This window comes from Artibeus jamaicensis, unplaced genomic scaffold, assembly GCF_021234435.1.
Source record: "Artibeus jamaicensis isolate MK-2021 breed Jamaican fruit bat unplaced genomic scaffold, CSHL_Jam_final contig_391, whole genome shotgun sequence".
In the NCBI taxonomy this organism is placed as follows: domain Eukaryota; kingdom Metazoa; phylum Chordata; class Mammalia; order Chiroptera; family Phyllostomidae; genus Artibeus; species Artibeus jamaicensis.
Window position 1 is genome coordinate 25,621,554 of NW_026521814.1, and position 13,006 is coordinate 25,634,559.

Sequence of the window (13,006 nt, forward strand, 5' to 3'; positions counted from 1 at the left end):
TTTTTGGACACAGCATTCTCTATACTCTCTCTTTTTATCATTAGAATACATGATAAAGATGTTAGGGCCAGAGGTGCAATAAGAGTAATTTCTTTAATTTCCTGGTCATAAAGTTGTCCGCTTATGTTAGAGAGTTAAATTTCAGTAGAAAAAGAAGGTAATTATGATGGAGATGATACAGTTTTGCAAAACAAGCCCATTCATCCGTGCTATTCATCTGAGAATGAATGCTGCTTCTCACTCAGTCCTCATCAGAGAGCTCAGGTAGACAATCTGTGTATTACAAGCAGCATCTCACAATGAAACAAGAGAACAGCTCACATAAAAACAGTGCTGATGGGGATCAATTTGTCACTGACTTTGTACAACTGTTTTAGTATTTCACTTTGAATTTCTCCTAACTGCATCCCGGGGTCTTTCCTGTCTGCATCAGAAGGTTTAATAATGGCAATGCTGCAGAGGATGACAGGTCAGCAGGAGCAACCTCTCAGCTATGTTCAGTCTGCCTGGCTTTGGTGGAAGGCAGGTGCTAATGTATTCAGAGAAGAAAAACATGAAAGGAAGACAGTTCTTGAGAAGAGAGGGGCACGGGAGGAGGACAGGGTAAAGAGAGAAGGGAAAGACAGAGGGAGAGAAACTCCTTTCCTGCATAGCAATATACAAATTATTTCATCATATGTCACTTGTATATTCCTTTAATAAAAACATTTACTTTTTTCACTTTGGCTTTACATATTTGAAATAATTATGTTCTCCTCATAAATATTTAGCAGATATGTATATTTATTGACTAAACCCAGGCAAGCAATTTCTTTATGTTTCAACTGAGTGTGAATCTGTGGAGGCATAGCTTATTATCTCATTATACAGACAAAGTTTGTGGACAGCGGACCCACAGAAGAGATATGTGTGCCTGGCAAAGCTAAGATTGATGATATTTGTTTTAAGACCCAAAGGACTGAAAAAGTTGGCCTCCTAAAAGTAACGGTGTCATCTTATATACAGCAAAGCTTTTCCCATTCACTCGATTGAGAAATATTACTAATTAACCCCCTGATATGTGCCAAGTGCTGTTCTGTATCCATGGGAAAGAGGGTGAATAAAACAGAGGAGCCTGCATCTTTAAGGAGCTTATAAGGTCCAAAGTCAACTTAAAAATTCTACTAAAAGCATGTATATAAATGATGTGATATTACTTGGGTGTGCCAGGCACATGTGCTCCTGGTTTCCTAGTGGGTGCCTGTGTGTGCACGTGTGTAGGAGAGGCAGAGAGAAGTTGGCTGATGATCATCCATTCAGGCAGAATGACATTCAGTTCTCTGTAAACATCCAGCATTTGGTTTCTACATGTTTACTTTATACATTTCAAATGTTAAAGAGTGAAAAACATTACCTGCAAGATGGCTCCTGCATATTGATAGAATGTTCGCACTTGCCATGCATGCAGAAGCCATTGTAATGTTCTGGGCAAGGTATGTGGTGTTCTCTGGCACTTTCTTCTAGTTTGTTAGCATTCTCTGTGAATACAGATAAAACCAAGCACCCTATAAATACTCTCTTAGCCTCTCAAGATCAACCAGTACATTAAGAAGCAAAGTTACAGTAGGTAAAAATATTTTAAAAGGGCAGGAGCTAAAGGCCATGCTTCAGAAGAAAGAGGCAGAATTGAAAGACAGGCGTCTTTACAATTGTGCTTAGAGATGGAACTGCAAAATTACCCAGTACTTTTCATGCTTTTATGCAATTTCCTGCATCTTTAACAGTTAGTAATGTGCCCATGAGTTGTCAGACAGCCTTGATTTTTCTTGTGTAGAGACTGTGCATTGATCATAAAATAATTCAGGAAGAAATATCCTATTTTTTGAATATCAAAGCCTAGAATAATGTCCCTATGAAAATTGCTGCAATATCTTGATACTTTCTCACTGTGGGAGCTTAAAAGTTAAAATATGACTGCATTCAATTGTTAAACAGATGTTTTCAAAAACCCAATGAAAGTTTCAACAAATATATTCTTTTAGGCCTTTTTCGTTTATTGTGAATGTGAATTTTATTAGCACCCATACATTTTTAATTACCAAAATAAAGCTATTGAAACAGCAAATGTTATTTCAGAATCACTTATGTAGATACTAGCATAGTACATACTGAATGCTGTAAGTATATTGTAGTGTGTAATATTTGGCCTATGTTAACAATGTTATTTGAAATTTAAACTTACAATAAAGAAAAAACTTGGATTTTAAAATGAACTTTTTCCTCTGTCATTAACAACTTTAATTTTTTTCTCTTATTCCTGTAGATATATTAAAGTATTTTTCTGACTTTTGTTAGTCTTTTTTTGGTTAGACTTTTGCTTTATATTTGTTATGTCATCTCTAAGCAGTCTTTTTTAAAATCTTTAGTGAGGAAGGGAAGGAGAGAGGGAGAGAAATATCAATGTATGGTTGCCTCTCATGAGTCCCCTGCTGGGAACTGGCCTGCAACCCAGGCATGTGCCCTGACCGGGAATCAAACTGCAATCGTGTGGCTCTCAGGCCCACGCTCAATCCACTGAGCTACGCCAGCCAGGGTTCTAAGTAGTCTTTTGATTCTTTATGTGTTCATTTTATACAAAGTTTTGCCTATTTGGGTCTTTTCTGTAATCTGATATCGGAAATACTTTCAAATTCTTACCCAAACACATGAGCAATATAACATTCTTGACACCAATCTAAAGATATCCTTCAACACCACAGTAATTGGTCAGCAATAATGGAATATTGAGTATGAATTACTCTTCCTATGAAACGTATTATTTCTTATAATTTTCATATAAGGGTATAATTTTTTATTATAGTGTTTTCTTTATCATTTATACTGACAGTCATGGATGATGGGTGTAATCATCAGGAGAGAAAAACATACATTTAGTATTAGTGAATCAGACAAATGTATTATTTACATTTAAGCAGAACTGTAAAATATGTATTCGTTTTAAGATCTAGGTGTCATCTGCAAATCATTAAAGTTTGGAATAAATTGCTAAATACATTAAGTGCTTTCTTGTGTTGGAATTTTTACATACACTGGTATGATGGGTAATATTTCAAATTACATATTCAAATTAATAAAGTATTTCCAATAAATGTGCTGGAGAGATTGGAGATGGCATTTAAATTATTCATTTGTTCTTTATTTGTGACTCTTTACCCATGTAGGTGATCTTCTTTTGCATTATAATATTTCTACTATGATAATTGCCATTAAACTGAGTAAAACATTTCAATGAAATGACTAAATATATATAGAATTTTCTCTTTTGGTTTCTTCAATTCTTCCAAACTATTTTAGAATTTTGTGTTGTGTTGTTTTGGGTAACAAATTGTATCTATAATAAGCAAACACCAAAACTGAAATGGGTTAGCGTTGAGCGAAATATCCAGTATGGGGATGTGTGGCCAAAATAAAAGTAGGGCAACCATGGCATTTAGATGCACCTCGAGATGGCTTATGGTCATTCATGAAGCCCTGGAGAGGACTGGGCTCATTCTGGGCCACAGCTAGGGGCTCTAAGCTAGAGTGGTTAAACCATGCACCTGCTGTTTAAAAGCAACCTTTGTAGGGGGATTGCTGGCCCTACTGCTGATGTAATGAACCAGCACTGATTTTCACTCTTATTTCTGCATCCTTTCCGCACAACAAACTATTAGACACTTGTATTTAGTGTTCGTTAGTAACCCCTCAGTGCTTCTGCACACCTGCATGCAGAAGAACTTTCTGTGACTTCCCTGTGTTTCAGTTATATACTGTGATTTCAGCCACGGAATTTTTTATTAGGGCCATTTTTCTTTCTGTCAGTTGCAAAAGAAGATCAAGAATTTTTTTAACTCAGAATCATTTTTTAGGCTATTTTATTTTTAACTTTTCCCCTAACCCCATACTGTTTGTTTCTGGATTTGTACCATACTTATGATTATAAATTGAAGACCAAGGGCAAAATAAGAGCTTGTTTGAGTGAACCTGTTGCCCTAGTGTGATAAAAGCTGGGTGTTTTTATTAAGTTCATTACTCAGATAGGGCGATCACCTGGGAAAGGCAAGCATTTCTACATAAAATATGCTAATTAGTTTACACCATTCCTTATGAGCTTGGAATGCTCTATTTGTGGGATACTGTCAAATAAGAATGGAGAGAGATTGAAAATAAACTAGTAGAAGAAATGATTCCTGGACAAGAAAATGAGGAATCATCAATATAGGTCAACAAATTTATAGTCAATCTAACCAAATATACCAGTTGATTGAAAACCTGAATATATAACCACTTCTAGTAATGCAATAGATATATTTTAGAAATGAAATTTAAGTATATTAAGAGAAGCAGAGACACAGAAACCCAATATTCCAACTGAATATGTGTCTGGCCATACTATTTGTAATCCTCATGTTTATGCATAGGTATTCAAGGAATACTGAAAGCATTTAAAGACTAAAAATTATAGAAATGATAACTTTGGAAGTCTGTAGGGCATCTGTCCTCCATTTAAAAAGAGATTTAATGTAGGGATCTTGCTCTTCTAAGAGAGATAGGGATAATAGTAGAAACTTTCCCTGTCTTTGTTTAAAATCCTTGACTAGTTTTCTGTTTAAATGTTCATAAATGGTTTGTTCTAAAAAATATCCAGACCATTCTAAGAAACAATTTCTGGTTTGACCTGAGTTACTGCAGCAGAGCTGATAGGGCCACATGCCTATTGCTAGTCCACACTCCAGACAAGCACTAGAGGAGCTGGGTGCTCCGAAGTATAGCTATGCAGATCATTTCCATCCCGGTGTTTACAGGCAGAGAGACGCTGGAGCCAGAGACAGCGGCAATGGCCTTACCTTACCACAAGTCAGGAAAGGTAGGTGGGCAGAAAGGGGCAGAGCCAGGCACAGAATTTGAGAGACTACATCAATACAGCCAAGGACAGGCTGTGTGTGCAGAGGTGTATGTTTATCGTTACCCCTGCTTTTTTCTCCCCCAAAAGCTGGAAATAAGCTGTCACTCGGAGAATCTATCAAAGCAGCTCCTTATAGATCAAGCAGAACTATGAACATGTGAAATTGGACTAAACTTATCCAAAGATTTGAAGAAAGATCATTTCCCTTTGGACAAGGGTTACAGCTAGGTAGAAGAAGCTTCTGAAAGTCCAGTCAAATTATATATTCTAGCATTCTCAGGGGGCCCTAAGAAGCCAACCTGAATTGGTAACCCCAGTTGCAGAGATGGATGCACTCAACTTTCTGTGCCTGACACTATTAAGGCATTTCTTTGGTTCTCATCCTCTGCTATCTAAACAGTCTTAAAATAAACTGACTTCTAGGTAGCCTACAAGTTGAAAATGGCTTTGACAGTACCATGTGAATATCTTATCAGTTTGACAGTTATATATTTTGTTTGAGTTAATTAATGGGTCCTTAATCTCTGCATTTTTGGATACAAGTCAGCTTCCTCAGCCCACTCAGTTCTGAGGTTTTGTAAAATCAAATTTCTGCACCTACAGGCTAGAGGACTGGACCCTACCCATGGTGCACTGCCGTGTGGGAGGCCTTTTGAGGGCTGTTTAGATGATACTTCTTTGGGTGTATCTCCACTTTGCTTTATTCCACCCTCTTTTTGGAATATATGCGAATCTCTTAGCCACTGATTTTGCAGTGAGGGTCTGACTCTGTGTAAGAATTACAGAGTAAGTTGGCAAGATCCTAAAGTAGAGGTAACATGAAGAATTTAGTGGGTGTTTTAGGAAAGCAGATTTCTACTGCACATTTTTAAGCAACTGGAGGCGTTCAATAGAGAGGGAATGAGTTGATAGTGAAGTAGTGAGTGTCTGGTGGAGTTGAGAAGGAACTGGGTTGTTATTTCTCAGGAAGGTCATGTACAGTGCTACTGTGTGATGGGTTAGATCGTTTCAGACCTCCGGGTTCTGTGAGTTCTAAGAATAATATTCATTTCTATTACTAATACTTATGGTGAGTTACTAATCAATATTTATTATAAAATGTTTTTTATGTTCTAAAAAGTGGAGAAATGAGTATGTTATTTAGACAGTAAATAAAGGAAATCACTTTGCCTTAATTATGAAAACATTGTATTTTTTCAAAGGGTGTAAAATATCTTAAATGTTGATTATGTCTAGAATTCTGACATTCTTGCATAAAGTGATCTTCATTATGTATTCTTCTTGTGGGGAACAATATGTGAATCTAAATTTGATTTTTAACCTCCCAAATTATCTTGACAAGCCCATGTATATGACTAGTACAGTTTGGTTTATTATCTTTTTAACTATCTTTTCCTGTGAGCACACAAAATGTGCCACGCTTTTCCAGAAAACCAAATTTTTAAATTTGAATGTATTTATATAATACTATTATTTTCATGTTTAATACCTGTACAAGAAAACTGAAATATTTATATGAGGGGGACTCAAAAAGGCCCTGGAATTCATTTATAAAAAATTGTGTATTTAATTCTCACATATTTAAACTTCAGTCACCTTCAAAGTGCTCTCCATTTGATGCAATATACCTGTTGAGACATTTTTTCACTGCTCAGAACAGGTTTTGAACTTGCTGATTTTGATGCCTCTTAGTGCATCTGCTGTTTTTTGTTTCACCTCTTCCACATTGGCAAAACATTTCCCTTTGAGGATGTTTTTCATCAGAGGAAACAGAAAAAGTTGCTCAGGGTGAGATCAGATGAATAGGGAGGGTGGGGCACGGCACCAGGGTCATGTGTTTTGGTCAGAACCTGCTGCCGTGTGGGCAGGTGCATCATGAAATGGCCAAATGTGTTGAAAGTATGCTTAAAAAATTAACTGAAGCTAAATGCAGCCTCTCACAATAAAGCTAGCTGGTACACAGATACAGGTGGGTTCCTAGAACACTCACCTGGAGGCGGAAGCCTGTACTACACAAGGCCTGCCCTCCGGAAGATAATTCTGTTCTTTATTGGGGGGGTCCTCGCTCATATACTTGCACACCTGTTGTAATTACTTGATTTTACCTTTTACCTACTTACTGCCATATCCCCAAAGCAATTTGAAAATAATTTTATTTAATTGACTAGAAAAAACTATATTTCTTTCTATTATATTTATATTGTGCCTGGGGCAGAAACTAATTTCGAATTTAGAAGTCAAGCCATGATTGTCTGTACTATTGATTAGAATTGGTTGCAAAGGGAACATAACATTCTTGTTATTTCCTTTCCTTATCTTATCAGGTGTAAACATATGAGGTGGCAATAAAGCCTCACATCTGGTTTGAATCTCAATAGAAGTTTCTTAAAGACGGAAAAGCCTTCCTATTGAAGGGGCTCAGCATGTGATTCTGTATGAGTTCTTGTAAGTTGACAGATCCCATAATGGCCTCACCTGCTGTCATAGTCTCTTCAAGGCACAGATGAGTAGATGACAGGAGACTCTCCTTTGTTAAGCCTCTAGGACAGAGACTCAAATGAGAGTGCTAGCAAAAAATGACAGCCTATGTCACTTGGAGACATGGAGGCATTTAAGGACACAGTTGATTCTTAAGTTTTGTAAAGAGCAGAGGCCCAGTCATAACATACTGATATCTGTTAGAAAGTTAGAAAAATAACTTCAGACAGAGACCAGGCTCTTTAAAGACAACATTTCTTCTGCTCAATGAACATTATCTTTCTTTTTTAAGAACAGTAATTTAATTAAAGATATTTGACTCAAAACTTTGCTCATTGCCATTGGTATGGGGTGGGGGCAAGGGGAAAGGGGACAGAAAGACATTCTTTCTTATCCATCATTGATCAGGCAGTAGTATAAAATGTGAACTGTGATTATCCATATCACCATTTACATGTATAAATATTATTATTGAACACAAATTTAAAATAAAGTGGAAGAAAACTAATTTTCATATAACTACATTCTCAAGCAAGGACTTAATGACATTATTCAAGAACTGCTGGAATTTAGGTTTTAAAAAGTGCCAGGATCTGAAATAGACATAGTAATTTGGGGATGGGAGTGATTGAAATACAATACTGAATGATTATTTGCTTGGGCTTTTATTATCTCAGTTTTTACTGGAAATATATTTACACAGATAAAAGCTGAGAAATCTGAGGAATCTTGGGAGAGAAACCTATAAATAACATTTTATCTTATGACATCAAAATAAAATTATTATAATTCATGAATTTGGCATAACAAGGCTCATGCCAATTTAGTTAGAATCCTAAACCCCCAAGGGGAAAATATCCTGTTTTTGTTTATTATTAAGAGCAAAATAAGAAGATCTTTAGCTGTTTGCACTATCCTCTGACTTAGCAACGCCCCGCCTGGCTTCAGATGGCAGAGCCCTCGGCAGAGTGATGAGAGCAGGCTGCTGGGAGAAAGTGTACTCTGCCTCTAATGGTCCCCTTCAAACTTCCCCATTCAGTCAAGAGCCTATTAACTCTCAGCAAGTGGGTAACTCCTATAGGTTTAGAGAATTTAGCTTGAAGACCTTTTAAAACTATAGTATTTTATGGAACTTTAGATGTCTTTGACAAAACTTTGTAAATATCAGGCCTTGGGAAGAGGAAGGGATCTATGGTTCATTAGCCTCTCGGGAGCCCAGGGCTGGAGTTGCCTTAAGCTTATCTGGGGCAATTTGCTTCAGCTCTTCCCACTGAGCCTTTGCTGCAGCAACCCCTGTCACTGGCAGGCTGCTCTCAGAAGACAGAGTTTACTATGAACCTGCAGACAGAGAAACATAATGGGAAGGCATTTCATGCCAAGAATATTCCCCTCATCTCTTTCCTTTTGTCTTAAACCAAATTTATGCATTTCTGGTCAAATGTATTCGCTTAGTGGCTAATACGATCATTTTTTCTTAGTGGGCTTCTCTGGCGACAATGCTGAAAATGATAACCCAAGTGACAGAGGGTTCAGGTCCTGTCCAGTTTTTCCTTCTAGCCTATGGGAGTCAAATGATTGCTCTCTTCATAGGCTGCATATGCAGAAATGAATAAATAGTTAAGATGCTCCTTCTCAAGGACAATTTGTCTTTCTCTGTGACCCTGAAGTTACTAGTGGACAGAGAGCGAGGGGGATTTAGGCTGGAGCATGCACTGAAACACAGCAGAAATAAAGGTTTTAATAATGTAGATAAGACAAAGTAACTGGCTTTCAGTAATTTGTTATATGCATATTTCTTGAGTACCTACTATGTGCCTGGCACTGCTATGTACTGTATATAATATGCTACATCTACTGGCTGTCTCCCCATGATTTGGCTTATTGTCTTCTACACACAGTTGAGAAAACAGATTCCTAAGACAAGATGATAAACACATCTACAATTACCTAAAAATCTACAACATGCCCTACATTGTTTAAACACTTAACATGATAAAAATATCTTCCTCATTACAGCTCTTCAAGGTAGATTCATAAAAATCCCACTTTGGGTAGGTGAGGAAGCTAAAGCTGAAATAGGTTTCATTATGTATCTTAGACGCTGTGTGTCTTTTTCTTCCTTATCCCAGGTGTGCTCATCCACTCATTGCCTCAGCCAGAAATCTTGGTTTGACTTTCAAATGCTAACTAAGTCAAGTCCTATGTTTTCTATTTCTTAAATATCTACCACTTATTTTTCATTTCTAGTTGTACTATCTTAGATGGAACCATCACTATCTCTTAGCTAGTCTCCAATGGTTCCCCCTCCAAATCTATTTTCCATGTTAGAGCCAAAGAGATCTTTCTAGAAGAAAAATGTGAATCATGATCCATTTACAAAGCCCAAAGAAACAATTTTTGTTATTCCTATTACTACTCCAGTGAATTAAATTCTAACATTACTTAGAAGGCCAGTCAGGATTTAGACCCAGCTTCTTTATTTTCACCCCTTATAATTCTTTTACCTCTTCCCACACCAGTGTGAAATTTCTCTCTGTCCTCAGAGAGTTGCCATATAATTTCCTTTGTCCGAGACGCTCATTTCCCCCATTTATCCATCTTCGCAACTCTTAGTCATCATTAGGTCTCATCATTGACATTACCTCCTCTGCAAAATGTCTGTAATATTCTCCTCTGCCCACTCAGTTTGGGCTCACTGTACCTCTTACCTAAAACCACTTCTGTCTTCTAGCAGTTTGTAGCACCATTTTTTGTTGTTGTTTATTTGTCTGTGTGATACATTAGTTTAGAAATTCATCTTTAAAGGCGAGTATTGTAGCTGCATTATGTGTTTTTCACTGTTTCAGTCTCTGTACCTAACACAGACCATTGCACAGAAAAGGCAATGGACACATAGTATTTTAAGTAAAAGAATCTTTCCCTGAGTTTCCCCACTACACAGTGGCCCAGTATGGAGAGGCAGCCAAAACAATATCCAGAAGTTATATCAGTAGGAAAAAGATGTTCACATTGTATTGTGGGAACCACTTTTTGTAGTGTGAAGGTGGCTTCAGAAAGTGACTGAGGGGAGGGTGAGAAGTGTCTCATGAGAGAACGTGTGCTGCCCAAGCCTGCGACTCACACCTAAAGACCCTGGAGGTTCCTTCTATCTACAGCTTCTCATGGGGCAAATAAAAAAATGAGTAGGTCAGTGAGTTTTAAAAACAATATTCCCTCTGTTAACCAAGGAAGTATATGTATAAAAGAAATGACTTAGAAACACTTTCATTTTAAGATTGAAGAACATGGGAATTTAGTTTAGGTGGAAAAACTAATGTCTGCATGCATGTCATGCCTAAAAAAAACCACACTGGAGCCAGTTCTGAATTCGTAGATTCTAACTGGACCACTTATACTGTGTCCACAGTATTGTCCAGAAGGGAGAAATGTTACTTAAACTATTTTTTAGGACAACAAGGAAAGTAGCTTTTATTAAAAACAAAAAACAACAAAACAACACATACACATGAATTTCAATGTAAGAAACTAGGGTTATGAATGAATAAAACATTCTCTTTGTTCTTTGCTTTTTAATACAACCACGCATTTATTCTCATACTTAAAAATAATAAATGATAAACACCCAAACTCTAAATACAGATTTACTTGATGATATTGCAATGACTAAAGCTAGTGATCACCTTGTTTTTTTTACAAGAGCACTCTAAAAAGAATTGAGGAGCTTTTATAGGTTTTTTAAACTAAGGAACAAAGAGATAGCTTTTACTTTTCAACAGACTTTCAGGAGCAGAGTCTCAAAAGTGCTTGAGAAAAGACACCAGCAGTAATGTAAAATTCTCTATGGAAACAGTTTTAAACTGGATTTCACTTCTGGAGAAAATAGAGAGAAATACATAAGCTCCATAAAATTTGTGGTAAAAGCACTTCCAATAGCTAGAAATTTTATATAAAATTTAAGTGGAATATTTAAATGTAATGTTTAATTCTAAACATTAGTAACCTGTCTAGCTTTGAAATTGTTGACAGCCACAATGGGGGATATTATGCAATGCTAGATGCCTGAACACATTTAAAAATACAAAAATTTAAGATTTGTATATTACAGAACATTAGAAGACATGCTTGATGCTCTGATACATTCACAGAAGTGTATGTGTATACACCTGTGTGAGTTATGTATAAACATAATTCTATGATGATCTCTTACAAATGGCAAAATTTAATGAGATACAGAAGTGGGTTAGCATCCTAAAATTCTTCTTTTAAAGGCAATGCCTCTTGTTCTAGTGCAGACTCACCTTAGATAATCTATCAATAATAAAATCTAAATAAAATCAATCAAAAATAAATTTACAGGGTCTGGTCCTGATCAATTAAATTGAATCACCAGCTAAGGAGGGGCCTGAAGTTGGTCTTTGTAAGCAGCTCCCTAGGTGACTCTGACACTGAGATCATCTGGACCACATTACCCTTGACCCCACCTGGTCTTGTCTCCTTACCTCTGTCCACCTCTAGCTGTCTAGCGCTGGGTTTTCCTGCTCCCTGGACCCTGCTTCCCTCCCCTAGTAACTATCCTATTGCTCTTTTACCTTTCCGATCCCAGTTCTATCTCAGCTCCTTCTCTGTGAATACTGATCTGAAATAGCTGTTCCTGCCCAGAAGTGTGTGAGCAGGGCTTTGCCCACTGGTGCCCTTTCCAGGGCCACCTTGGATGTGAGGAGAAGTCATCAGGGGTCTTTAGCTATCAAGCTGTCCTTGATCTTGGTTGTCAGCCTGAACAATTCACTTCATCTTAGAATGCCTTTGACTCTTTTGAGAACACAACACTTAAAAGAATAAGCCGCATGTCTGTAACAAACACTAAATCTGTGAGAGACTTCTAAATGTTGTCAAATAGCAGGTATCTTGAGACTAACTTGTGCAAATCTCCAGGCTTCACTAGTGGCTTTGTTAGCTATCTAGCAGAAAAGCACAAAAAGCTCTCTGTGTGAAAGCAAATGGAGCATTCTCTTGGACATAGGAACAAATAACACAGCTGAGAAAAGATGCAGATTATGCCAATGATTATCCCTGGTTCAATTTCCAAGTGAGAGTAAAAAGGGTTGATCCACCGGTGATATCCTTATAAGTTCAACTTGTCTGTAGAAAAGATAAAGTCATAAGAGAAGCAACGGGGGCAGGAAAGAAAGAAACAAATGGAAGCAGAATCACCATTTGTGGTGGTGTGACAACTGGGAGAGATGATGCTGCAACAACTATAAGGTGTTGATCGCACAAGAGAAGGGACAGCACGGGAGGGGCATCTCTTCAGTGCCATGGGGCAGGACACACAGCCACCTATGCTTCTTTACTGCTGGCTTTATGAACAATGGCCAATCTCTCTAGACCAGAGTTTCTGCTCTGGTCTACTTCTGGGGATGCGCCACTACTTCTGGAGCAAGCATGGACAAAGGCATTCTATAGTCAAGTATGTTTAGCAAGGACTAGATTAAACCAAGTTATATGGGTTTCTTTACTGCTGGTGTTCTGGGTCCTTAAAAGGCTAACCTGCATTGTACAATGCCCAGAAAGAAAACCCATCATGGACTGTTCTTAAACTCATTT

At 37.4% G+C, this 13,006-nt stretch overlaps 1 protein-coding gene across 1 annotated transcript in view; it reads right to left on the reverse strand.

The window, feature by feature from the left end:
- Positions 1 to 13,006, reverse strand: part of TMEFF2 (transmembrane protein with EGF like and two follistatin like domains 2) — a 230,449-nt gene that overhangs the window by 4,297 nt on the left and 213,146 nt on the right. The window contains exon 8 of the mRNA XM_053665145.1: positions 1,394 to 1,517. Within this exon, the coding sequence (XP_053521120.1) occupies positions 1,394 to 1,517 (124 nt within the window). The remainder of the gene's footprint in view (positions 1 to 1,393; positions 1,518 to 13,006) is intronic.